Source organism: Aethalodelphis obliquidens, unplaced genomic scaffold, assembly GCF_003676395.1.
Source record: "Aethalodelphis obliquidens isolate GAN/ISIS:26980383/991018 unplaced genomic scaffold, ASM367639v1 scaffold72, whole genome shotgun sequence".
Lineage (NCBI taxonomy): Eukaryota > Metazoa > Chordata > Mammalia > Artiodactyla > Delphinidae > Aethalodelphis > Aethalodelphis obliquidens.
In genome coordinates, this window is record NW_020838016.1 from 2278851 (window position 1) to 2305952 (window position 27102).

At 38.4% G+C, this 27102-nt stretch overlaps 1 protein-coding gene across 13 annotated transcripts in view; it reads left to right on the plus strand.

The window, feature by feature from the left end:
• CEP63 (centrosomal protein 63) overlaps nucleotides 1–26367 on the plus strand; it is a 73785-nt gene extending 47418 nt beyond the window's left edge. For 10 of the 13 annotated variants that reach the window (XM_027091738.1, XM_027091740.1, XM_027091734.1 and 7 more), the window contains 9 exons: nucleotides 11739–11972; nucleotides 12239–12378; nucleotides 13173–13310; nucleotides 15927–16041; nucleotides 16916–17113; nucleotides 18797–18883; nucleotides 22801–23006; nucleotides 23781–24060; nucleotides 25841–26367. In XM_027091738.1, coding sequence (XP_026947539.1) covers nucleotides 11739–11972; nucleotides 12239–12378; nucleotides 13173–13310; nucleotides 15927–16041; nucleotides 16916–17113; nucleotides 18797–18883; nucleotides 22801–23006; nucleotides 23781–24060; nucleotides 25841–25999 — 1557 coding nt within the window. In that variant the 3' untranslated portion in view covers nucleotides 26000–26367. The remainder of the gene's footprint in view (nucleotides 1–11738; nucleotides 11973–12238; nucleotides 12379–13172; nucleotides 13311–15926; nucleotides 16042–16915; nucleotides 17114–18796; nucleotides 18884–22800; nucleotides 23007–23780; nucleotides 24061–25840) is intronic. The other 3 variants (XM_027091745.1, XM_027091746.1, XM_027091744.1) reach the window with 2 other exon arrangements.
• Nucleotides 26368–27102: the final 735 nt, after the last annotated feature.

Genomic DNA, 27102 nt, shown 5'->3' on the forward strand with positions numbered 1-27102 from the left:
TTTTTTTTTTTTTTTTTTTTTTTTTTTTTTGCGGTACGTGGGCCTCTCACTGCTGTGGCCTCTCCCGTTGCGGAGCACAGACTCCGGACGCGCAGGCTCAGCAGCCATGGCTCACGGGCCCAGCCGCTCCGCGGCATGTGGGATCCTCCCGGACCGGCGCACGAACCCATGTCCCCTCCATCGGCAGGCGGACTCTCAACCACTGCGCCACCAGGGAAGCCCTGTTTGCTAGTATTTTGTTGAGGATTTTTGCATCTATATTCATCAGTGATATTGCTCTGTAATTTTCTTGTTTTGTAGTATCTTTGGTTTTGGTATCAGGGTGATGGTGGCCTCATAGAATGAGTTTGGGAGTTTTCCTTCCTCCACAATTTTTTCGAAGAGTTTGAGAAGGATGGGTGTTAGCTCTTCTCTAAATGTTTGATAGAATTCACCTGTGAAGCCATCTGGTCCTGGAATTTTGTTTGTTGGAAGATTTTTAATCACAGTTTCGATTTCAATACTTGTGATTCGTCTGTTCATATTTTATATTTCTTCCTGGTTCAGTCTTTGAAGGCTATAACTTTCTAAGAATTTGTGCATTTCTTCCAGGTTGTCCATTTTATTGGCATAGAGTTTCTTATAGTAGTCTCTTAGGATGCTTTGTGTTTCTGTGGTATCTGTTGTAGCTTCTCCTTTTTCATTTCTAATTTTAATGATTTGAGTCCTCTCCCTCTTTTTCTTGATGAGTCTGGCTAATGGTTTATCAATTTCAGAATAGACTTTAAAACAAAGACTGTAACAAGAGACAAAGAAGGTCATTACATAATGATTAAGGAACCAATTCATCAAGAGGACGTAATACCTGTAAATATGCACCAAACATAGGAGCACCTAAATACATAAAGCAGACATAAAGGGAGATATTGACAGTAATGCAGTAATAGTAGGGGGCTGTAACACCTCATTTACATGAATACATATGTCATCCATACAGAAAATCAATGACACAACATTGGCCTTAAATGATACATTAGACCAGATGGACTTAATAAATATATAAAGAATATTTCACCCCAGAACAGCAGAATGCAGATTCTTTTTAAGTCCATATGGAACATTCTCCAGAGTAGATCACATGTTAGGTCACAAAACAAGTCTCAATAACTTTAAGAAATTTGAAGTTGTATCAAGCATCATTTTAATACCACAATGGTATGAAACTAGAAATCAAGCACAAGAAGAAAAGTGGAAAAAACCACAAACGTGGTGGCTAAAGAACATGCTATTTGACAACCAGTAGATCAATGAAGAAATGAAAGAGGAAATTTAAAAAATACTTTGAGAGAAATGAAAATGTAAACACAACATTCCAAAATCTGTGGGACACAGGAAAAGCAGTTCTAAAAGGAAAATTCATCATGATACAGGCCTACCTCATGAGACAAGGAAAATCTCAAATAAACAGTGTAACCTTGCACCTATAGTACTAGAAAAAGAAGAACAAATATAGCCCAAAATTAGTAGAAAGGAGGGAATGATAAAGATCAGAGCAGAAATAAATGAAATAGAGACTAAAAGGACAATAGAAAAGATTAATGATACTAAGAGAAGGTTCTGTGAGAAGATAACCAATTTGATAAACCTTTAGCCAGATTTATCAAGAAAAGAAGAAAGGGCCCAAATAAATAAAATGAGAAACAAAAGAGGTTACAACAGACACCACAGAAATACAAAGGATCATAAGAGACTGCTATGAACAACTTTATGCCAACAGTTTGGAAAACCTAGGAGAAATGGATACATTCCTAGAAGATTTCAATTTTCTAAGGGTGAATCAGGAAGAAATAGGAATTCTGAACAGACTAATTACTAGTAATGAAACTGAATCAGTAATCAAAAAACTTCAAAAAAAAAAAAAAAGTCCAGGACCACAGCTTCACAAGTGAATTCTACCAAACATTTAAAGAAGAGTTAATACCTGTCCTTCTCAAACTGTTCCCAAAAAATTGAAGAGAAAGTCTTCCTACACTTCCAAACTCATTCTGCAAGGCCAGCATTACACTGATACAAAACCAGATGGAGATGCAACAAACAGAAAATTATAGGCCAATATCCGTGATAAACATACATGCAAAGGTCCTCAACAAAATATTATTAATCCGAATTCAATAATACAATAAAAGGATCATATACTATGATTAAGTGGAACTTATTCCAGGGATAAAAGGATGGGTCAATTTCTGCAAATCAATTAGTATTATACACCACATTTAAAAATGATAAAAGGTCATATGTTCATCTCAATAGATGAAGGAAAATCATTTGACAACATTCAACATTCATTTATGATAAGAACTCTCAAGAAAGCCGGTGTAGAGGGAACATACCTCAATATAATAAAGGCCATATTTGACAAACCCACAGCTAGCGTAATACTCAACTGTGAAAAGCTGAAAGCTTTTCTTCTAAGATCAGGAACAAGACAAGGATGCCCATTCTCACTACTTTTATTCAGCATGATACTAGAAGTCCTAGGCATTGCAGTCAGACAAGGAAAAGAGATGAAAGGCATCCAAATTGGAAAGGAAGAAGTAACTGTCACTATTTGCAGATGGTATGTTATTATATATAGAAAACTAAAGCCTCCACCAAAAAACACTATTAAAGCTAATTAATTCAGGGCTTCCCTGGTGGCGTAGTGGTTGAGAGTCCGCCTGCCGATGCAGGAGACATGGGTTTGTGCCCCGGTCCGGAAAGATCCCACATGCCGCGGAGTGGCTGGGCCCGTGAGCCATGGCCGCTGAGCCTGCACGTCTGGAGCCTGTGCTCCGCAACGGGAGAGGCCACAACAGTGAGAGGCCCACGTACCGCAAAAAAAAAAAAACAAAAAAACTAATTAATTCAGTAAAGTTGGAGGCTACAAAATCAATATACAGAAATCTGTTGCTTTTTTATATACTAATGATGAACTATCAGAAAGATAAATTAAGACTTCAGTCCCATTTACAAGTGCATCAAAAAGTATAAAATACCTAGGAGTAAGTTTAACCAAAAAGGTGAAACACATATACTTTGAAAACTATTAAGATGTTTATGAAAGAAATTGAAGATGAAGATGACACAAATAAATGGAAAGATGTACGATACTCATGGATTAGAAGAATAAATATTGTTAGAATGGCCATACTACCTAAAGCAATCTACACATTCAGTGCAGTCCCTATCAAAATTCCAATGACATTTTTCACAGAACTGGAACAGATAAATCTAAAGTTTGTATAGAACCACACACACACAAAACCAAACCCCAAATAGTTAAAGCAATCTTAAGAAAGAAGAGTAAAGCTGGAGGTGTCATATTCCCTGATTTCAAACTATACTATAAGTCTATAGTAATCAAAACTATGTGGGGCTTCCCTGGTGGTGCAGTGGTTGATAGTCCGCCTGCCGATGCAGGGGACACGGGTTCGTGCCCCGGTCTGGGAGGATCCCACATGCCGTGGAGCAGCTGGGCCCGTGAGCCATGGCCACTGAGCCTGTGCTCTGCAACGGGAGAGGCTACAATAGTGAGAGGCCCGTGTACCGCAAAAAACAAAAACAAAAACAAAAACTATATGGTACTGGCACAAAAACAGACACATAGATCAATGCACCAGAATAGAGAGTCCAGAAATAAACCCACGCTTATATGGTCAATTAATTTATGACAAGGGAGCCAAGAATATACAATGGGGAAAACACAGTCTCTTCAGTAAATGGTGTTGGGAAAACTATACATCTATAGGCAAAAGAATGAAACTGGATCACTTTCTTATACCCTGTACAAAAATAAACTCAAAATGGATTAAAGACTTAAATGTGAGAACTGAAAGCATAAAACTCCTAGAAGAAAACATAGGCAATATGTTCTTTGACATCGTTCTTAGCAATAGTCTTTTGGATCTGTGTCCTCAGGCAAGGAAAACAACAGCAAAGATAAACAAGTGGGACTATATCAAACTAAAATGTCTTTGAAGGGCAAAGGAAACTGTCAACAAAATGAAAAGGTACACTACTGAATGGGAGAACATATTTGCAAATGATTTATTTGATAAGAAGTTAATATCCAAAATATACAAAGAACTTAAACAGCTCAACATCAAAAAACAACTTGAGTAAAAAATTGGCAGAGGACCTGAATAGACATTTTTCCAGAGAAGACATACAGATGGCCAACAGACATGAGAAAAGATGCTCAACATCACTAATCATCAAGGAAATGCAAATTAAAACCACACTGAGATACCACCTCACACCTGTCAGACTGGCTATTATCAAAAAGGTAACAAATAACAAGTGTTGGTGAGGATGTGGAGAAAAGGGAACCCTCAAGCACTGTTGGTGGGAATGTAAATTGGTGCAGCCACTACGGAGAGCAGCATGGAGATTCCTCAAAAATTAAAAATAGAACTACCATATGACCTAGCAATTACACTTCTGGGCATTCCCCCCCCGCCCCCAAAATCAAAAAGATATATGCAACCCTCTATTCATTGCAGCATTATTCACAGTAGCCAAGATATAGAAGCAACTTAAGTGCCCAGTGATAGATGAATGGATAAACAAGATGTGGTATATGTATACAGTGGAATATTAGTCATGAAAAAGAATGAAATTTTTACCATTTGCAACAACATGGATGAACCTAGAGAGTACTACTCTAAGTGAAATAAGACAAAGACAAATTCCATATGACCTCACTTACATGTGGAATCTAAAAGACGAAACAAACAACAAAACAGAGACAGACTCATAGATACAGAGAACAACTGTAGTTGCCATGGGTTTGGGGTTGGGGAGTTGGGCAAAATAGGCTAAGGGAATTAAGAGGTACAGACTTCCAGTTATAAAATAATTAAGTCATGGGGATGAAATGTGCAGCATAGGGAATATAGTCTATAATATTGTAATAACTTTGTATAGTGATATATGGCTACTAGGCTTATCATGGAGATCAATATGTAATGTATATGTGTAGAATCACTATGTTGTAAGCCTGAAACTAACATAATATTGTATGTCAACTATACTTCAGTTTAAAAACATAAAGAAAAAAATAAACCTATGTTATGTTCTTCTAGAACAAAAAATTTCACAATTTGCATGGAAACACTAAAGACCCCGAATAGCCAAAGCAATCTTGAGAAAGAAAAACATAGCTGGAGGAATCAGGCTCCCGGACTTCAGACTATACTACAAAGCTACAGTAATCAAGACAGTATGGTACTGGCACAAAAACAGAAATATAGATCAATGGAACAGGATAGAAAGCCCAGAGATAAACCCACTCACGTGTGGTCACCTTATCTTTGATAAAGGAAGCAAGAATATACAATGGAGAAAAGACAGCCTCTTCAATAAGTGGTGCTGGGAAAACTGGACAGCTACATGTAAAAGAATGAAATTAGAACATTCCCTAACACCATACACAAAAATAAACTCAAAATGGATTAGAGACCTAAATGTAAGGCCAGACACTATAAAACTCTTAGAGGAAAACATAGGCAGAACATTCTGTGACATAAATCACAGCAAGATCCTTTTTGACCCACCTCCTAGAGAAAGGGAAATAAAACCAAAAATAAACAAATGGGACCAAATGAAACTTAAAAGCTTTTGCACAGCAAAGGAAACCATAAACAAGACGAAAAGGCTACCCTCAGAATGGGAGAAAATATTTGCAAACGAAGCAACTGACAAAGGATTAATCTCCAAAATATACAAGCAGCTCATGCAGCTCAATAACAAAAAAACAAACAACCCAATCCAAAAATGGGCAGAAGACCTAAATAGACATTTCTCCAAAGAAGATATACAGATTGCCCACAAACACATGAAAGGATGCTCAACATCACTAATCATTAGAGAAGTGCAAATCCAAACCACGAGGTATCATGTCACACCGGTCAGAATGGCCATCATCAAAAAGTCTACAAACAATAAATGCTGGAGAGGGTGTGGAGAAAAGGGAACCCTCTTGCACTGTTGGTGGGAATGTAAATTGATACAGCCACTATGGAGAACAGTATGGAGGTTCCTTAAAAAACTAAAAATAGAACTACTGTATGACCCAGCAATCCCACTACTGGGCATATACCTTGAAAAAACCATAATTCAAAAAGAGTCATGTACCACAATGTTCATTGCAGCACTATTTACAGTAGCCAGGACATGGAAGCATCCCCAGTGTCCATCGACAGATGAATGGATAAAGAAGATGTGGCACATATACACAATGCAATATTACTCAGCCATAAAAAGAAACAAAATTGAGTTATTTGTAGTGAGGTGGTTGGACCTAGAATCTGTCACACAGACTGAAGTAAGTCAGAAAGAGAAATGCTAACACATATATATGGAATCTAAAAAAAAAAAAAAGGTTCTGAAGAACATAGGGGCAGATCAGAATTAAAGACACAGACATAGAGAATGGACTTGACATGGGGAGGGGGAATGGTAAGCTGTGACTCAGTGAGAGAGTGGCATTGACATCTATACACTACCAAATGTAAAATAGATAGCTAATGGGAAGCAGCCGCATAGCACAGGGAGATCAGCTAGGTGCTTTGAGACCACTTAGAGGGTGGGATAGGGAGGTTGGGAAGGAGATGCAAGAGGGAGGGTATATGTGGATATAGCAGATACACTTTATTATACAGCAGAAACTAACACACCGTTGTAAAGCAATTATACTCCAATAAAGATGTTAAAAAAAAAAAAGAAAGCTATGTTCTTGATGCTGCAAAACTAGTTGTTTAGTTTTTAAGTGTCAAATCTTGGCCAGCTGGTTAAACTATAGCTTAAACTATAACGTCAATACCAGTTTACTTTAAGGTCACAGATCTGAACTGAATAATGTTAAATAGCTGTTAACAGTGTTAAAAAGACAATGCTAGTGTTTTGCAGTTATGTATTGTTTTTCATCCGGAGCGTCCAGTTGAACAGTGGTTTTCTAGCTATGTTCTGTCAAGCCCCAGGGCTGCTGTGCAGTTTAAAGTAGGGTTGGGGAGGTTCAGCATGTTGGGCTCTTTCTTATCATCCTCATCCAATGTCTTCAGTTATATATTCTGTACAGAATTCTATGTAAGATTTCCCCTTGTTGGGGGTGGGTAGTTTATATTGTATTTTAAAAGTTTGGAGACAGTTGCATCCTGGCAGTTATTCTTGTGCATTTAAACCTATTTGATGTTCTTTTTTCACACTGTTGCAGGAATCTGATAAAATTTTTTTGAATCTTTGTGCTGGAATCTTGGATCTGTAATTTATATAAACACTATTTATCTGCCTCTTTGCCTTTCTCCTCCCACCCTTTTTCTGGCTATGGGCATTGTTGAGCGTCTACTTTATGCGCCCACAATATAGGATTTTGGCCCTGTACTATTCACAATAAAATCCTTAAATCCACAGCAGATAGATTTCCCAGAGACATTTCCACTTAAATTTCTAAAAATAAAATTGTGTGCTTTACCTTTTTTTTTGCGGTACGCGGGCCTCTCACCGCTGTGGCCTCTCCCGTTGCGGAGCACAGGCTCCGGACGCGCAGGCTCAGCGGCCATGGCTCACGGGCCCAGCCGCTCCGCGGCATGTGGGATCCTCCCGGACAGGGGCACGAACCCGTGTCCCCTGCATCGGCAGGCGGACTCTCAACCAGTGCGCCACCAGGGGAGCCCTGCTTTACCTTTTAAAACTATTTAGAATAAGGGAAGTTTTACTTACACAAATGATTTATGCCTATCTTCAGTGTGAAGATGAAGTACTTTTCAGGATGCTGGATTAAAATTTCTGAAAACTAGAAAGTTGGGAGCTAAAAAACAGTATAGCTGGGATACATAGCCTAAAAAATCATCCAAGTTCTAGGACCTATGTACTGCAGGTCCATGAGACAGTTGCTAAAATGGTCTTATTGGTATGTAACTCAGTAGATAAAGCATAGAAGGAAACTTTGAGATTCACTATATTTAGTTGAGTCTTTTAGCTCAGGGAGTGTCCAAAAGTTGATGACAGAACAAATCCTTCCTCCCCTCCACACACCTTTTTCCTGAAGGAACAAAATTCTACAATTCTCTTCTCCCCACTCCTTTCCTCACACAGGTAAACATTTTTGTGGTCAATTTGAATCATTGGAATGTGTGTGATTTTCATGAAAAGAATGTTAAAACACAATAATTAACTACATGAAACATGTTTGGCGGTGGGGAGAGAGGAAAATTTGACCTGGAAATTTAAGTGATTTAGTGACTTTTAAAAAATTTTAATTTCTGCACTTCTGTAAGAAATAAAATAAGGCACTATAGTTCCTTTTTCCTATGTTTTAAATAAGAGATAAATCCAGTTTTCCTATATGATGAGTCATGGATATAGTTAAACTTCTGTACAAGTAGGTAGAATAATGCAGCTGTCTTTTCAGTAGGTAGGCAGCGTCTCTTCTCCATCCATCCATAAACATATCCATCATTATAATATCATACAGATTATTTTCACTGCCATAAATTTCCTCTGTGCTCTGCCTATTCATCACTCCCCTGCCTACCCTCCCCATAATCACTGATCTTTTTATTTTCTCTATTGTTTTCCCTTTTCCAGAATGTTGTATAGTTGGAATCATACAGTATGTAGCCTTTTCAGACTGGTTTCTTTCCCTTAGTAATATGAGTTTAAGACTCCTTCATGTGTTTTCATGGCTTGATAGCTTATTTCTTTTTAGCATTGAATAATATTCCATTGTCTGGTTATAGCATAGTTTACTTATCCCCACACGTACTTGGTTGCTTCCAAGTTTTGGCAATTATGAATAAAACTGCTTTAAACATCCATATTCAGGTTTTTGTGTGGACATACATTTTCAAACTTCTTTGGGTAAATGCGAAGAAACACAATTGCTGGATTATATGGTAAGAATATGTTTTGTAAGAAAACATCAGACCGTCTTCCAAAATGGCTGTAACATTTTGCATTCTCACCAGCAATGAATGAGAGTTCCTGTTGTTCCTTATCCTCGCCAGAATTTACTATTATCAGTGTTCCAGATTTTGGCCATTCTAATAGATATGTAATTGTTGTTTTAATTTGCGTTTCCTTGGTGACATATGATATAGATCATCTTTTCATATATAATATTTGTTTGCCATCTGTATTCAAGTCTTTGGCCTATTTTTTAATGGAGTTGTTTGTTTTCTTGTTGAATTTTAAGAGTTCTTTTTATATGTTATATAACAGTCCTTTTATCAGGTGTGTCTTTTGCAAATATTTTCTCCCAGACCTGGCTTTTCTTCTCAATCTCTTGACATTGTCTTTCACAGAGTAAAAGTTTTCAATTTTAATGAATTTCAGCTTATCAGTTATTTCTTTCAGGGATTGTGTCTTTAGTGTTGTGTCTACAAAGATATTGATCTTGGAGAGATAGCGGTGAGCGGTCCTGAAGAGAGATCTTAGTTTCCTGGCCAGGAATTGAACCTAGGTAGTCTGGATGAAAACCAGGAATCCTAGCTGCTAGACCACCAGGGACTAGAGGCTAGAAGCATTGTGCCCTGGCTGTAACCCCCATTGAAGGCAAGAATGTTTCAAGGAGGCAAAAACTGTAAAAACAGGTACAAAGTTTATTATTAGAGAAACAGCATATCATGTGGGAGAGCACACAGAGAAGCAGTTTATTTAAGACAGAAGCAAGGCAGAAATACACACCAGGAGAGGAGTGCGGTCATCCTGAATGAGGAGTGCAGTAAGTCAGAAGTTAGGCATAAATACACACCCAGAGAGAAAGAGTACGTGCGTCCTGTCTAATGAGGAGGAGTGCAGTAAAGAGTTGATTTAAATCCTTTATGTAGGACAGTTCTTCCAGGTCTTTGTTTACCTTTGGCCAGTTATCTTGTTTCTTTTTTCACACCTGACTGGTCCTAGGACCCTCCCCAAGATGCGTGCGCAACTTTTTGCAAAGATGGATCCCACTGCAGAGGCCTGTGGGGATATGTCCACACTTATTATGGGGTGGTGCCCCCTCTCTTTTGGACCCCCAAGGAGCCTTCCTGCACATATGCAGACAGGGAAGTTTTCCTTGACCTCAGGACTGGTCATCTTTTTGCTTCAGCAGAGCTCAGCTTTTGCCACTAGCTTTGTCCTTGGAGTGGCTGGGTGAGAACAAAGCTTCAATTTTACTTCACTTGCAGACACCAGCTGTCCAGCCCAGGGGTCCATCTATCTCCTACCTCAGTAGGTCCTCTATCTCCTACTGTCCCCAAAGTCATCTATGTTGTCTCCTATGCTGTCTTCTAAGAGTTTTATAGTTTTCATTTTACATTTATGTCTATGATCCATTTTAGTTAATTTTTGTGGAGAGTGTAAGGCCTTTGTCTGGATTCATTTTTTTGCATGTGGATGTCCAGTTATTCCAGCACCATTTGTTGAAGAGACTATCTTTGCTCCATTGTATCACCTTTGCTCTTTTATCAAAGATCAGTTGACTATATTTATAAAGGTCTATTTCTGGGCTCTGTATTCTGTTACAGTAATCTATTTGTCTGTTCTTTTGCCAGTACTACACTGTCTTGATTACTGTAGCTTTATAGTAAATCTTGAAGTTAGGTAACATCAGTCATCCAACTTTGTTCTTCTCTTTTGATATTGTATTGGCTATTCTTAGTCTTTGCCTCTGCATGTAAACTGTAGTTTGTTGATATCCATAAAATAACTTGATGTTTTGATTGGGATTGTGTTGAATTCATAGATAATATTGGGAAGAACTGACATCTTGACAGGATTGATTCTTTCCATGAACATGGAATATCTCATTTATTTAGTTTTTTAAATTTCATTCATCAGAGTTTTGTAGTTTTGCTCATATAGATCTTGTACATATTTTGTTAGATTTATACTTAAGTGATTTATTTAGGTGTTACTATAAATAGTATTGTGGGGTTTTTTTTTTTTTTTTTTTTTTGGCAGTATGCGGGCCTATCACTGTTGGGACCTCTCCGTTGCGGAGCACAGGCTCTGGACGCGCAGGCTCAGTGGCCATGGCTCATGGGCCCAGCCGCTCTGCGGCATGCGGGATCTTCCCAGACTGGGGCACGAACCCGCGTCCCCTGCATCGGCAGGTGGACTCTCAACCACTGCGCCACCAGGGAAGCCCATAGTATTGTGTTTTTAATTTAAATTCCACATGTTTATTGTTGACATATAGGAAAGTGATTGACTTTTATATATTAACCTTATATCCTGCAACCTTGCTATAATTGCTTACTAACTCCAGGAGATTTTTTTTTTTTTGGTTGATTCTTTCAGATTTTCTACATAGATGATCATGTTATTTGTGGACAAAGACAGTTTTATGACTTCTTTTCTGATCTGTATACCTTTTATTTCCTTTTCTTGCCTTATTGCATTGACAAGGATATCCATTGTGACACTGAAAAGGAGTGGTGTGAGGAGACATCCTTGCCTTGTACCTGATCTTAGTGGGAAAGTATCAAGTTTCCCCCCTTTAAGTATAATGTTAGCTGTAAGGTTTCTGTAGATCGTCTTTACCAAATTGAGAAAGTTCCCCTCTATTCCTAGTTTTTATCATGGAAATTTTTTTTATCATGAATGGATTATATATTTTTAATGAGCTAATGCTATATGTATTTATGGAAGTAAAACTCAGTTTCATTTTAGTTTTCCTTATTCATTGATTATTCTTTTACCTTTTCACTTTTACCAGTTGTTAATTTGTGTGTTTCTAGGCTCAGCTTGCCAATCGGAAACAAAAATTAGAGTCTGTGGAGCTGTCCAGCCAATCGGAAATTCAGCACCTGAGCAGTAAGCTGGAGCGGGCCAATGACACCATCTGTGCCAATGAGTTGGAAATAGAGCGCCTCACCATGAGGGTCAATGACTTGGTTGGAACCAATATGACTATTATGCAAGACCAGCAGCAAAAAGAAGAAAAATTGAGGGAATCTGAAAAACTGTTAGAGGTATGTTTTTAAATTGTAATATACTGTAACTGAGGAAATGTGTGTTTTAAGAGAGACTAATGAACCTGGAACTAGGTTCCAAAATCTATGGTTTCTTCCCTACTCTGTAGCCAATATATATTGATTTAATAACAGGATCAGATATTAATAACAGGCCTTATTAATATGGTGCCTGTTAGATAACTTACAGTTTGATTCCCTGGCTACGTTTTCTCATGAAATAGAAAAATTTAATAACATCTGACTTTTTCTGAGTATTTTTGCAGGTTCTGCAAGAAGAAAAGAGAGAATTGAAGGCAGCTCTTCAGACTCAAGAAAATTTCATGTGTGAGACAAGAATACAAAAGGAGAAGCTACAAGCAAAATTAAAGGCAACTGACACTCAACACACAGTAGAGACCATAAGGTATATTTAATCTTAAATATTATTAATCTTAGCCACGGGGTGGTTTAGCATTAAGCACCATTTTTAATATTGCATAGTCATAATTTTGTGTTTGATCATATTATGGGTTTTCTTATTCAGTGTTAATTTCTGAGTTAAATTTTTATATCTTTAGAAAGTATTGTATGATTAGTTTTTTCTGCCTACAGTTTGAGTCCCCTAACCAAGAAACTCTGATGTTTAGAAAGTGAGGAACCCTTTTGTCAATCCATACCCTTGCCAAAACTGCAAACGTGAAAGGAATTATAGTCTACGTCTCCTGGGAGGCCTCCCTTCCTTGGTAGAACAGGTCATGTTTAGTAGCTGCTTATCATCAATAAGCCAGCTATTGAGATAGCCCTTTAAAAAATTCCTAAAGTTAATTTTGCTTCTATGTATGAATTGTTGCTCTGAAGTTTATAATTTAAGTCTGGTGCACATTTCTGTTTTTGTCTATAACTTTTCAGTTTCTTTGACTCAAGGTATCAAGTGTCAACAAGGTGAATTTTGCCATTTTGTCTTTTTCCCTTGAAAAACAGGCCAAATCCCAGTTGAGAAAGGAGTAGACTGTTGCTGACCTTTTTAGAAGCATCATCTCTGCCTCTTTACTCGCCCAGTTTTTTGTTTTGTTTTGTTTTTTCGTAAATCAGGAAACAAACTGAAGAGTTCTGAAGAGTTTCATTACCAAAAAGAGTTGGGAAATATGAACTGGCTGTGTGTTGCTTTTGTTTGCAAATATACAAGGCGTTTAACAGTCCTTCTGTGCCTTCCCATAGGTCACTGGAGGAGTCTCAGGCAGAAAGGAGGTATGCCTCTCAAGGGCAGGGAGACTTAGAGAATGTGCTCTCCCGACTGGATTTTACCCACACTAGTGAAGAACTTCTGCAGGCAGAAGTGACTCGTCTGGAAGGCAGGTACGTAATTACATACATTTCAGAAACACTCAAATTGTTAGAAACTATTTTCAATCATCATATTGATAAAGTAAGCTAATATAACAAGTGAAAAATTTTTTTCCTCTCTATCATTCACAAATGGCCTAACTTCTTATTTCATTGAGATTAAAGGAGAACTGTAAATCTCAGTTAAAGGAGAACTTCCTAATATTCTTACCACCAAACCTACCAGTCAGCCTGCAATCTGTCTGTGTCCTTAATCTGTTAGAGTGAATGAATCAGTGGATGATGTCTGTGCTCCTAAGACTCCACTTACATACTGATTCTACAGCTTCTCCTTTTCTCTTTTACATCATCAAGTTTTTAATCTCTGCTAAATCATTTCCACTAGTATAAAATATGTTTTAATATTCCTCATCTTGGGAAAAAAATGAAAATCCTCCTTTAATTCTATACCCCTGTCAAGTTCTTTCTGTATTTGTCTGCTGTCCTTTAAAACCAAATTCTTCAAAAGAGGTGTCTCTATTGACTGACTGTACATCTTCACATTTCTCCTGTGCAGAAGGCCTTCAGTTAGGCAGCCTTTCCCCTCTACCAGCCACATCACTGGAGCTGCTCTTGGGAAGATCTCCCTGGACACATGGTGCTCCTTCCTTCTGTGGTGAAATGCTGTTGATATTTCCTAGTGTGTTGATTGAATCCTGACTTATGCTATACCATGCCCAGCTCACTTGTATCACCATACTGTGAATTTTTTTATCATCCCGCTGAACTTGCTGATTGGGAAGAGTTTGATATTTTGTTTAAACGTAAATCATCGTCATTTGTAAAGTAGTATTTTCTGCTGTGTAGAAGATAAAAATAAAATAAATAAACTGTTAGCCTTTAGGCAAACAGATAACCAAAAAATTGCTGTTTTACCCTTTTAAGTACAGTAATAAGTTTTTTGTCCTATCTTTAAGTAATATATCTTTTATTTCTGTTTTTGCAAACCACTAAATATTTTCTTTACATATTAAATATACATGCATACACACACAGAGTTTTTGCTTTATTTCTTTCTCACCTTGGAATACTTAAGATATTCTTAGTTGTCATTACTGAGGTATATTTGCATACTTTAGATTGAATAAAGTAAAAGCTTAGTATTCTTATTGACATTAGAACTAATATTTACATTTTCTATCCTGATTTTCCATTGATAGACTTTTTAGTGATCTTTTACATGTTTTGCTGTGCTCTCAGCAGGCCCTGAAGGCTTGCCTCTTGTTTCTGACACACTGCCTCTTGCATTGTGACCTGGTACACTTTAGTCTCTTTAGGCCTCGATTTTCCCATCTGTAGATAGGACAAGATTATCTGATTTTCTTCTCGCTCTACCTCAATGTTTGACACACTGTAGTCACATTCTAAGTACCAAATAAATAAGCATTCTAGGATTTTTAGAAATAGGTAAAGTTGGAATAAATGGATACAAATACCAGTGTTCAGTAGTAAAACAAAGACTTTCAAAATTATTTTTCTGTATCAAAAGGCAAGTAGAAAAATGAACCCTTTTAGACAGCTTATTTGTGTTGTTCAGTTTGAACAGAATATTCCCTGAAACAGGAACTGTAGGAATTTAAGTGATTGTTTCTGTGTTGTTGTATTGTAGAGATGGTATTTTTGAACGATAGCTTATCTGGTAAGTTGGCTGTGTGGGTGAAACAACCTAGATAGTTATTAAGCCTGTATTGAACAGTCTGGAACCAAATGATGCAGGGCATAAGGGTATGGTGGGCAAGGTTAGAGGGAGGTAAGAAGTAAAAGACATTATTTTAATCATAGAATTTGTGGTTCGAGAAACATAATATGCACATTAAAGGACCTAAGAGCAATTTAAAGTGAAAATTCTAGAAAATGTCTACATTCAAGCTCTAACAATTGAAAATAGACTGTTTTTAAGGTAATTAAGGAATGAGGGTCAGTGTCGCTCTATCCAGGTAAATGTTGATCTGACTCTTGAAAGGGTGTTGACTATCCATTGCCTGGTAGGAGGGGAAGGTGCTGTGTGGTCAAGGGGATGGTGTGTGAAGAGACAAGTCAGGCTTAGCAAATGGCACATGGCAGACAGTAAAGCCTAGCAATTTAGCGGCAAAAAGACTTTATTAGTAGATATGAGCTGTGAGATAAGAGAGGTATGGTGCCCCTGAGGTTCTTGTATCTGATGAGTGATTGATTCTTAAGTAAGGGTGACAAGTTGGAAACTCTTTGAAGAAGATTCTTTTGGCAGCTGTGTGTAGGATGGGATTGTAATTAAGTTGGTGAAGACTGAGATTATGATGCAGCTCCTGTACAACTAGAGAGAAAAAAACTACCTAAGTTGCTATAATCTTGAGAATTTTGTAACCAGTAATATTCTAAGCAGAGAGAAAGAATATAGGTAAACACAGAACTCAAAAGTATCTTCAGTAGTGTGAATTGGATTTAGCTGCCTCCAGTGATAAGGAAATCAGAAATGAGTTTTATTTTGGGGTGGGAGGTGATGTTTAAGGGTATTTCTTGGACATCAAGAAGGTAAGGTTAGATAACTCAATTTGTGGGTTTCAGGGTTTTGTTTTATTTTAAATATGTGACCTTAATTTTGTCATACAGCTTGGAATCTGTGAGTACGACATGTAAACAGCTGAGCCAAGAGCTAATGGAAAAATATGAAGAACTAAAGAAGATGGAAGTGCATAACAATGAGTACAGGGCAGAGATTAAGAAGGTAAAGGTCCGCATGCCTGGGATCGCAAAGCCCTTTGTGTTTATGGACTGAGCTGTGGGTTGAGAGGTTACAGGAATTATTTTTAATGAGAGAAAAATGTAACCCAGAGGCCATTTGATGCTCACGAGTAGAGAGTACCTGGAAGGTGCTTAGGAGAGTGTCTTTCTGTGTCATCCCCAGGGATGCCGTGTAAGTATTTTCAAGAGAGTTGAAACCTGCCCCTTTGAACTCTACAACGTTATTTTAAATGTGCCTTGATGAAAAGTTTTCTAGAAGCTACGCACCTTCTTGCTTGCACAAGCACATGAACATATTATATGAGCTGGCATTTAATATTTTCTTACTGACCAAAGGTGGTGATGGATGTGTATTCTCTTCTGTGCTGTGGGTAGTTATATCCTCATTGGCATTTGAAGTGTGCAGTTTGTCTCTATGTTAGTGGGCCCTGGCTGTCCTGTTTGTTGACTCATATTTTTTATTACTTCTTTGAGATTACTTCTAGCCCCTTTCTTCCTCTTGCCTTTCTGTTGTCTTCTGTGGACCAGGAAACTATATAAGCAAAATTTTTAGATTTGCAACTAGAAAAAGAATGAAGGTGACAGGTGCTGTCCTCTAAACAATGTGGCTTCGACTTTGATACTGGTTCTCAGCATTTGAGTAAGGCATCTCTCCCTGTTTTGAAATCTAATAGGTAATTGTGGGTATAACCACCTGACCTTCAGTACAGATATGCAGCTTGGTAAATTGCTAATTTTCTGCAGATTTAATCAGGGAAAAATTCATGTCTTGAGGTAAGGTAAAAATTACTTTATTATTATATTTTTCTATCTAACATGTCTTCTCTTAATTTTTAATGCCTTCTATTTCTTTGTAGTTGAAAGAACAGATTTTGCAGGCTGAACAGAGTTACAGTTCTGTACTAGAGGGAATGAAGATGGAGATCTCCCAGCTAACTCGAGAGTTACATCAGCGAGATATCACTATTGCTTCCACCAAAAGTTCTTCCTCTGACATGGAGAAGCAACTCAAAGCAGAGATGCAAAAGGCAGAAGAAAAAGCAGTAGAGCACAAGGTGAAACTAGAACAAAAATTCTCTTTATTTGAAGTTTGTTTTTTAAATTTATTTATTTTTGGCTGCATTGTGTCTTTGTTGCTGTGTGCAGGCTTTCTCTAGTTGTGGTGAGCGGGGGCTACTCTTCATTGCAGTGCGCAGGCTTCTCATTGCAGTGGCTTCTCTTGTTGCAGAGCACAGGCTCTAGGCGTGTGGGCTTCAGTAGTTGTGGCACGCGGGCTCAGTAGTTGTGGCTTGCGGGCTCTAGAGCTCAGGCTGAGTAGTTGTGACGCATGGGCTTAGTTGCTCTGCGGCATGTTAGATCTTCCCGGACCAGGGCTCGAACCCATGTCCCCTGCATTGGCAGGTGGATTCCCAACAACTGTGCCACCAGGAAAGCCCCTGAAGTTTGTTTTTGAAGATTCAGTTTATTAAAGGTATATTCCATAGTAGTTAATTTAGTAAATTTTTATTAGCCCTCTTCTTCAGGCTAAGGGTAGGCTGGTTAACAAGCAGTCTAGTGGAGATTGGTGGGAGGTGAGAGTAGATGAGACAAGTGAAGAGACCCTCTCTGTGGCGTGTAGGGTGTGTATTAAGGCTGTGCCACGTTCGCTGTGACAGACCAGAGTTCAGACAGGGCGAGTGGTCAGGGATGAGACTGGAAAGCAGTGACCTGCTCCTGAAGGGCCTGCCCACCCTGTGCAGGAGTAAAAGGTCTCTGTGGTTGTCGTGTGGAGAATAAGTGAGGAGGCAAAGAGACTCGGATGCTGTCACAGCAGCGAGACTGTGGCCCGAGCACTGCGCCAGGGAGGCAGAGGGAAATGGATGCATTCTGGAGAAAATCGACTGGGCTTTGTATTTGATTGGACCAGGAGAATGAGTTAGACAGAGTTAGGAGAAGATGTCACTCAGGATTCTGGCTTGGGCAACTGAATAGGAAGTGATGCTCTTTAGTGAAATACAGAAAAGATAGGGAGCAGGTTTGAGGAGGATAATGAGTTTGTATAAAGGGTACATAAAATGGGCAAGCTGGGACACTGGTTTGAGATAAAGGCTGGACTTCCATATGGAAATATCTAGTAGTCAATTCCACAGAAGGCCTGGAGTTCAAGATTAAAATCAAGGTAAGACATTTAGTTGTGGAAATCTTTGCATGAAGTTGGCATTTGAAACCCTGAGAGACTTTGATATTATAGCGAGAAGGCATAGAGTATGAAGAGGAGAGACTTGCACCAAACTTAGGAATCTACTCATTTAGGGTAAAAAGGTGTTGGAATGGAGCTAAAAAGAAAAGTAGCAATAAGGAAGGAAATCAGGTAGTTTTCACAAAGGAAGTAGGAAGGCAGGGAAGGAAGGAATCTTTTCAAGTAGGAATGGCTAAGCAGAAAAGCTAAGGAGAATGAGGACTGAAAATAAGTTTTACTGCCTTGTGAAAGGAGTGCAGTCCACATGATGCTGGAGGTGGAGGCCAGTAAAAGGAGTGCTGGGGGTTACCAGTGCCTGATTCATCTTCTTAGAATAGTATTCTAATTGCATGCATATGAATTCATGTTGAAACACCTTTTCAACAACCTTTCAGAAAGTATTTGTATATATGAATGAAGAATGTGACCTCGCCTAATGAAAATTACATGTGGAAAAATTTTATAAGATGCGCTTGATTTATTTGTTACATTTATTTGTTTTTTGCTTTTCCCTTCTCAGGAGATTTTGGCTCAGTTGGAGTCACTCAAGTTAGAAAATCATCGTCTTTCTGAAATGGTGATGAAATTGGAATTGGGTTTACATGAGGTACATAAATAGAAACTTAAGTTTTTCTACTATCCAAGCCTTTAAAGAAATCACTTTGTAAATACTGATATTGTAAAGAGAAAGTTAAGATCAAACTATGAAACAATCCTTCTGCAAAAACTTTCTCAAATGAAAAGAAGTCAAGACAGTGATGGGAGTGAGCAAAATATGACTCTCCACTCCAGCAATTGGAAGATTTAAAAAAATATTATGTATGTGATAAAATACATAATGTGTTCTTAATAGGGAGAATGTATGTAAAGGGCTTAGCATAGTGTCTGGCATTTAGAAAATATACAATAAATGTTTGATGCTGTTATTATTATTACTGAAATTATTGTGTTCACAATATCTTTTCATTATAAAGTATATGATCTTTTAAATAGTTTGGTTTTAGTTATATTTCTACAAGATATAGTTCATTTCATCAAATAGTCTAGAATCTTTTATATTCAGAGTATTTTACTAGACAATGTAATGGACACAAAGATGAATTAAGGTAAGATTCTTGCCTTTACAAGGTTGAGGGTAATCTAGTAGGGAGGATAAGAAATGTAAACAAACTGCTGTGAAACCAGAGAACATGATCAGCTACAGTGAGTTATAAACTGTGTGGATGCTCCTTGAACTATTTTGTTATAAAATCTATGTAATTTTCAAAATGACCCATCTGATCTGACCCATCTTTTCTTGATGTAGGTCAAATGCCCAGAGATTGTAGAAATTATTTTTTTCTGTATTTCCAGAGAGTGTGTGCCTCCAAAGATTCATGGTGACACAATGCCCCTGTTTGCTCCTAAGTAGTTTTAGTTCCACACTCATGGATTATGGAGGCTGTGGTGGCAGAACATGCAAAAAACTACATGAATACGTTATTTCAGCTAAAAGAAAATACGGGGGACCATTTTTATAATATTTTGAGAGGGTGAGACTCTCTTAGCGTCACAAAACCATAAAGAATTTTACAACATAAGGAATTTTACAACATAAAAATATAAAATTTCTGGATGACAAAAGACCCCATTAAAAAAGACTAATAGACTAGAGGAAAACAATCTATTAACAGATAAAAGGTTAATATAAAATATTAATATATAAGGATTTCCTGTAAAGATAATAAAAAGATTGGAATCCAGTAGAAAAATGGGTAAAGGACATAAATAGATAATTCATAGAAGTAATGCAAAAATCCAGTAATGAAGAAAAGCAGTTACACCCCTCTAATAATCAAAACAAAAGAAATAAATATTCTTTTGTTTATTGGCTTGACAGTGATTTTTTAAATCCAGTATAGCCAGTGTTGGCAGGAATATAGAGGAACAGGCTCTTCAGTGCTCTGTTAATGAGAAAGTGAATTGACATAGCTATTCTAGAGGGCAATTTAGCAATATCCATTAAACTGTATGTAAATACATGTAGCCTATAAAGTCCTGAGTCATGTGCTTTTCTGATTTTGATCATCATTGTTTTCCAGAAAGGTCGTATCAGTTTGCATTCCCAAAGAACCCATCCTGTAGGAGCAAAGGCATAAAAATGGTCATTTCAGTGTTGTTTGCAATATCCAAAATTTTGAAAAAAACTAAATGTTAATCTATAGAGGGATGGTTAATCATGACTTTCTATACTAGGAAATATTATGCCATCATTTAAGGTGGCAGATGAATGTGCACATCTAATCTTGCTCCCTCCCCAAATCCCTCTAAAACTATAATGAAAGGATTTTTTTTTTTTTTTTTAAAGCACAAACCTACAAGGATGGAAAAAGTGGGAGAGGAGACAACAGCTAAACATTTTGTAAGGGGGAAGATGGAAGGAAGGAAGGAAGGAAGGGAGGGAGGGAGGGAAGAAGGGAAGAAGAGAAGGAGGGAGGAAAATGACTTTATATGCCCTGATTTAACCCAGTACTAAGCTAGTGGTGGAGAAAACCTAGAACCAATCTGATTTGCACCACAGAATCTTCAGAAGGCTCAGGATTTGGCAATAGCTGATTGACAGAATCTTATCTTATGCAGTGATTACCTATTCATATTTAGTAGTTGGGAACTCTCAGGGGTGCGTAAGCCAGACTATGACCAGAGAATCTGTTCAGCTTAATTTCTCCTGAAACCTCTATCTAACAGTGGTGATAATGTCCTTTCTTTACACAGCAAGGTGTGTGCTTGCTATGCACTTTTTATATTACCTTCCACATTCATTTATCTGTAATTGTTGATAGTAAAATAATAAATTTGAGAAAAAATTAAAAGATGCCTGCCTGGCAAAAGCAAACATTATCTTCTTTTAAAAAGTATATTTAAATGACATCAGAAATCAGACTCTGGCGGGGGAGAATCCTGTTAGCAGTTTATACTTCCTCTGGTTTTGAAGTTACACACAGTGTAAACATGGTGTACGTATTAAGAACAATTATTAGAAAGTGCCGTTTTGCATTTTACCTTGGAGGAAGGTGATATTACTTTTACAAATGAATATTTTAGCTAAATAACTGTTTTAATAAAAGTATCTAATATCTTAATAGTAAAAGCAATAGCTCTGATAAAGTATTTACCACAGTAAAAATAAAAATTGACAGTAGTTTATAGTTTAACTCCTATGTCCTGCAAATTTTTTTTTGAGATTTTAGCATTTTGTAACTTACTGTCACTGCTAGAACAGATAGTTAAATGGTTTTATTTTAAGATTTATTTTTTTGCTAGGTACATTCTGTTTGTCAAACCACTGTTTACCAGCTTATTTTCGGAAAGTTCTTTATAGAAAAGACCAAGCTAAACATCGAATTAAATTCCAAAGAAGATAACCATAATTTTTCAGAATGCTAATGAAAATATTTTGTCATTAGAAGAAAATGGTCCAGACCTCTGTCTTTTTAGGTACTGTATTACCAGGAAACACCTAGAATTGAAGAACAATAAATAATCACAGAATTCAGACCAGATCAGAGTAGTCATACCTACCTTATCCTTGAATACTGCCTTATCATGTCCAAATTTATTTCACATACCAGAATAGGTGCCAACATTATGTAAAACTCTTTAAGACCAGAGAGTTGTTTATTTAAAAGTTGTCCCTGCCAGCCAGAATTCCTTTTCAGAGCCTTATGTCCAAATTTCTTTCTTTGAAATAGGTCTTTTGATTTTCTTCCACAGGTGTTCTGGGGCTATTCAACCTTCTCTTTCCTTTTTTTTTTTTTAATCAGTAGCTTTGTTTTTAAGTTAAAGCGTAGTTGTATAATTGTATAGTATAGTTACAATATTATATTAAAGTGTACAACATGATTCAGTATTTTTATAGATTATAGCCCATTTAGAGTTATTGTAAAATAATGGCTTTATTCCCTGTGCTGTACAATATATCCTTGTGGCTTATTTATTTATACATATACATGCATTTTTACCTCTTAAACCCCTACCCCTATCTGGTCCCCCCCGTCCCCTCTCCCCATTGGTAAACCACTAGTTCTGTTTCTGTTTTGTAATATTCATTTGTTGGTTTTATTTTTTAGATTCCACATCTAAGTGATAACATACAGTATCTGGATTTCTCTTTCTGACTTATTTCACTGAGCTCAACGTTCTCTTTCTTGAGGAAGAATCCATGGCTGCTATTTTCTTTCTTTTTCCCTGTTTTTGATTCTCATCCGTAGCTTTCTTCCATCCTAGTTCCAGCTTTCCTCCAGTTGCTTGGATATTCCTTGGCACATCAGGGAAGCCCATTGTGCTCCTCATTTTCTGCCCCTATCCACTGTAAGAAACAGAACGTTGTTTCTCTTTTAGGGGACCAAAACCAAATCTTCACTTTTTCCTGAGTAAAGCCATAGATTAACTAGTCATAGCTGAAAGTAATTTTCCAACAGCAGTATCACAGATTACAAGTTATTCTTGTATAAAGTAAGTGACTCTAGTATTCTTTTTTATTAGGCAAAAGAGGTTTCACTAGCAGACCTCCAGGAGAATTATACTGAGGCATTAAATAAATTAGTGTCTGAAAATCAACAACTACAGAAAGATTTGATGGATACCAGAGCTCAGCTGGAGATTTCTACTCAGATTTGCAAAAAAAACCAGGACAGGATCTTTAAACCAACACACAGCAGAGTACCTGAGTTCAAGAACATGGAGTTCAAGTAAAATTTCTTCATAGTTTATTTAAAATATATATCTTTATAATATAATTCTCATTTCTTTGAGAATAATTTCCAATTTACAGAAATTAAACCTTCGTCAAAGGACTCTGTTTAATCCTGAAGTACACCGTGCACAAGTAAAGCTGTTAGGTTAAGAGGTGCAGGGGTTCTAAGCACTTTCATCGAGGCTTCTGGATGTAGGTGTAAATGGCAGCCTATTCCACTGAGCCTCCTCATGCCGCCTCCTACCTCTCCAGCCCCACTTGCCCCATAAGAAGTAGAAGTTGGCTTTTTGTAAAAAGCTTCTTTTGTATTTTTGGTCAACTAATGATAGACTGTTACCTAAGAAGTCAGCATTCAGTGGAAAACCACCTGGCTTCAGCTCCTACGGTACGGTTTACACGTTTTCCTACCGGGAGCCTTTGCTGACACCCTCACCCCCACTCCCACCTCTTCCCCAGATGAAGGTAAGGGCCTTCTCTCTGCACAGTGCTTCCCTCTATCCTAAGCACCAACCACACGGGGTCACCCTGGCAGCTTGCTTATCTTCCTTGCTGTATTGTAAGTGTGTGGGGGGCGGGGGCCTGGCGGTGGGGATCGGGGATTGGGGCCGGAGTGAAGGAAGGACCATCTGGTCGGAGCCAGCTGCTCATTTGGTAAATTACAGCCTTAGCCTGGTCCTGTGAGTTTAAGTGAACTTCAACAACAAGTATGTTTTAAAAGAGGAAAGTTGCTACAATGTTTATCTGTTTGATTTTCTCATCTGCTATCCAGGCCAGCCAGTGGCCAGCGCAAGCATGATGGGATGGAGGCTGAGCACTACAAAGCAGGTCTTCATTCTACGCAAGGACAAGCGTTGGATAGCGTAGAGGCTGTGTCCTGGGGCCTCACCCCGCCGAGTCATCAGATCAGCCCTTGCTGCTCCACCATCTCTCTGCCTTCTAACTTTCTGTGCAAAACTCACTCTTTGCCTTCAGTGCTAGATACAAATGAAACCAATTTTTCTGACACTGTTTCTGAAAGTATAAATGACCAAGAAGACTTTATATATTCGGTATGGAGACTTGCTGAGCTTACTAGTGTATTAAGTTTATTTAGTTTGATTTTATTTTTTATTTTAAGGTGGAGCAGTATTCCCCCTCCCACCCCCCTTACTGGTTCTCTCTCTTAAGCAGCCTTTGTTATCCTCAATTATTTCTGTCTTAAGGTTTTGCTTGTGAAGACACTGTTGTCCACGACTACTTTTCAAAATGCATCTTAAGAAATATAACATAAGTTATAGGTATTCATTTCTTTTTAGCCTGAATGGGAAATTCCATTGCTGCCTTTTTCAGAGAGGGTCAATTTTGTGTTGGGATGATTGGTTCAAGGAATATCTCTGCCTGCCAAGATAGTCCTGGGGCATAGACAGTGGGGAAGGAGAAAAGGAACGGTTGGAAAGGGAAAGAGGTGGGTAGAGGCGGGGGAAGGAGTTGCATCTGACGTGTCTAGAACATGGACTGGGTGCCACGCAGTGGTGGCCCTGGTGTCAGAGGCTGCCTTTCCATGTGGACTGGCCCCTTGTTCTCACAGCTGCTGTGAGGACTCCACTCCACCATCTTTTCTTTACCTTCTGTGCTGAAGCACTCGCCTCTGGCCATTCATTCCCATCAACCTCCCGTGGTCGTATACCTGAGAAAGTTCAGTATTTTTGACTTTTTAATGTGCCAACAAGTCCATGGGAAGGTTTTCTTTTAGTTGTCAAAATATATGTAATATATGTATTTCTGAAATCCAAAAAAGTCCTGACAACTAACTTTCTTCCTAAGTTTGTCAGCAAAACTTATTTGGCGCTGAAACCTCACCTGGCCTGAACTGAGCTGATGTGATAGTATGTATAGACTTTATTGATCCCATTTAGCATTTTACTTCAGAAATATCAATGTGTTTGATTATGGGAGTTACCTCTGACCCCTCATGAGTCTGTATTTGCGAATTCGTCTACTCACTAAACTGTAACCCCTGAGCAGTACTCATGAGCACTTCCACAGTCATTCGTGAACGTGTGCAGAGGTGCACAAAATTTGAGTCACTGGACTTGCATGTTTCCAGCTGAGGTCAGTCAAGGTGGCACTTTGCCCTCTTGTTTCAGCTCTTGTGCTGAGTTGAGATACCCAGAGGATGGAGCCCCTGGGGGACAGCACAGTGCAGTGCAAGAAGCTCAGATGCTGGCGTTGAACAGGGTTTGAACCCCAACTCTGGCACCCTTTAGGGGGTGGCCTCGGGCAGGTCACTAAACACTCTCAACCATGTTTTCTCTTTTGTAAAATAAAGAAAATAGAATCTACTGGATGAGTTGTTTTTAGGAGTTAGGATTATAGTCTATGTGAAGTGTGTGTGTGTGTGTTTCCCATAAGAACAGTGTTTCAATATTCATTAATTCAGTGTTTGAGATGACTTTCATAGAAAATAACTACTGCAGATGAGGATTGACTGAACTTGGTACATGTGACCTTTCTAAAATCTAAATTCTGAAACCAGTGGTTTCAGATAAGGCACTGTGGACTCAAAATTTGGAAGAAGGAAAGTATTGATTTTAACTGATATCTAATTTATTATAGGTAGCTTTTCTATGCTTTAAAACAAAAGTAACATTCAGATTTTAAAAGTGTGTTTGAAGTAATAGGCATTAAGTATTTCTCTTCTGGGGTATAGAAGGATATACAAATGCTTTCAGAGGAAAGCATTTTTTAAAACATCACCTTTTAATATTGCTAGTTAGAAAATATCATGAATAATATGTCTTAGAAATATACTATTCAACTTATGTGTGTCAAAATGTGTTTCTCTTCTAGCGTCCCTTGCCTCTGTCTCCTCTTGGTTCAATAGCCACAAGATTTTTGGAAGAGGAGGAACTGAGGTCTCATCACATTCTAGAGCGCCTGGATGCGCATATTGAAGAACTAAAAAGAGAGAGTGAAAAGACAGTGAAACAATTCACAGCCCTAAAGTAGCCTCTTAAAAAATCACAAACTTGGAAATAAAAATAAACACCGAAGAGTTACTGTCATCGTGAAGTAGCGGCTCTTTGAAAGGCCGAACATACAGACACCATAAAGATGAGATGTACTAATAAAGCTGCCATGAGGAGTCTGAGAAACTGATATTAGCTCTAAGGTGTTTTCACTGCACTGGTTTGTTCGAAGGACTTTTTCCAGCAATAACCTGTAAATAAACCACTTTGCTAGACTTTTTCTCATGTTAATATTTATTATCGTAAAGTGATACTTTCTCATGCTGACTTAAATGTGAATAGCTGTAGACTAACTAAAGATTTTATGATTCGTGTTGAAAATAAAGTAACTATAGGAACTTCCTCTGAGAGCAGTAGCATTGTATGTAGTGGAAGCATGGATCTCGGACTCAGAGTGATCCAGGTTGGTGTACTGATTTTGCTTCTCATTAGCCAGCTGGGCTGGTAATGTGTGAGGTTGGGCCGAAGTGTGTAAAGGGGCTGAAGGACTTTGACAGGAAGCCTTCTCTTGCTCAAAACACAGGGGGAGGAGCGAGGTGGGGGTGGAGCCTGGGGCTGGGTTAGTGTGGGTGCCTGGGGACACACGGTGGAAATCTTGGTATCTGCATTTCTGAGGAGAGGTTTAAAGGGGAGACGGAGCTCTCAAGGTGCAGGGGCATTTGAAGCCACGGAGAGCTGAGGAGGAGGAGGGCAAGGAGAGAGAAGAGCAGAGCTTAGAACTTGGCCGCCCTGAAGGACACCGGCACAAGAGAGCATCATGCGATTAGACCCAGCAGAGGAGCTGGAATGTGCGACTAGAGACCAGAAGGTGAGGTGTAGGGCTCTTGCCCCCAGGGATGGGGCTTCTGTGATCTGACCCTCTTGGTGGATCTTTCCCGTCAGCATGGAAACATCCTGTTATTCTTTCTTTAAAGCAAAACAAAACCTTGGTTCCATATCCTCCCTATCTACTGCTGCATATATTTGCTCCCCTTCACGCAGACACCTCTGGTGAGAATTGTCTGCAGTGACTGTTCCCATCATCTTCCTAACCTTCTCCATCCCCACTTCCCTCCCTGAAACTGCTCTCCTGCTCTAGAGGTT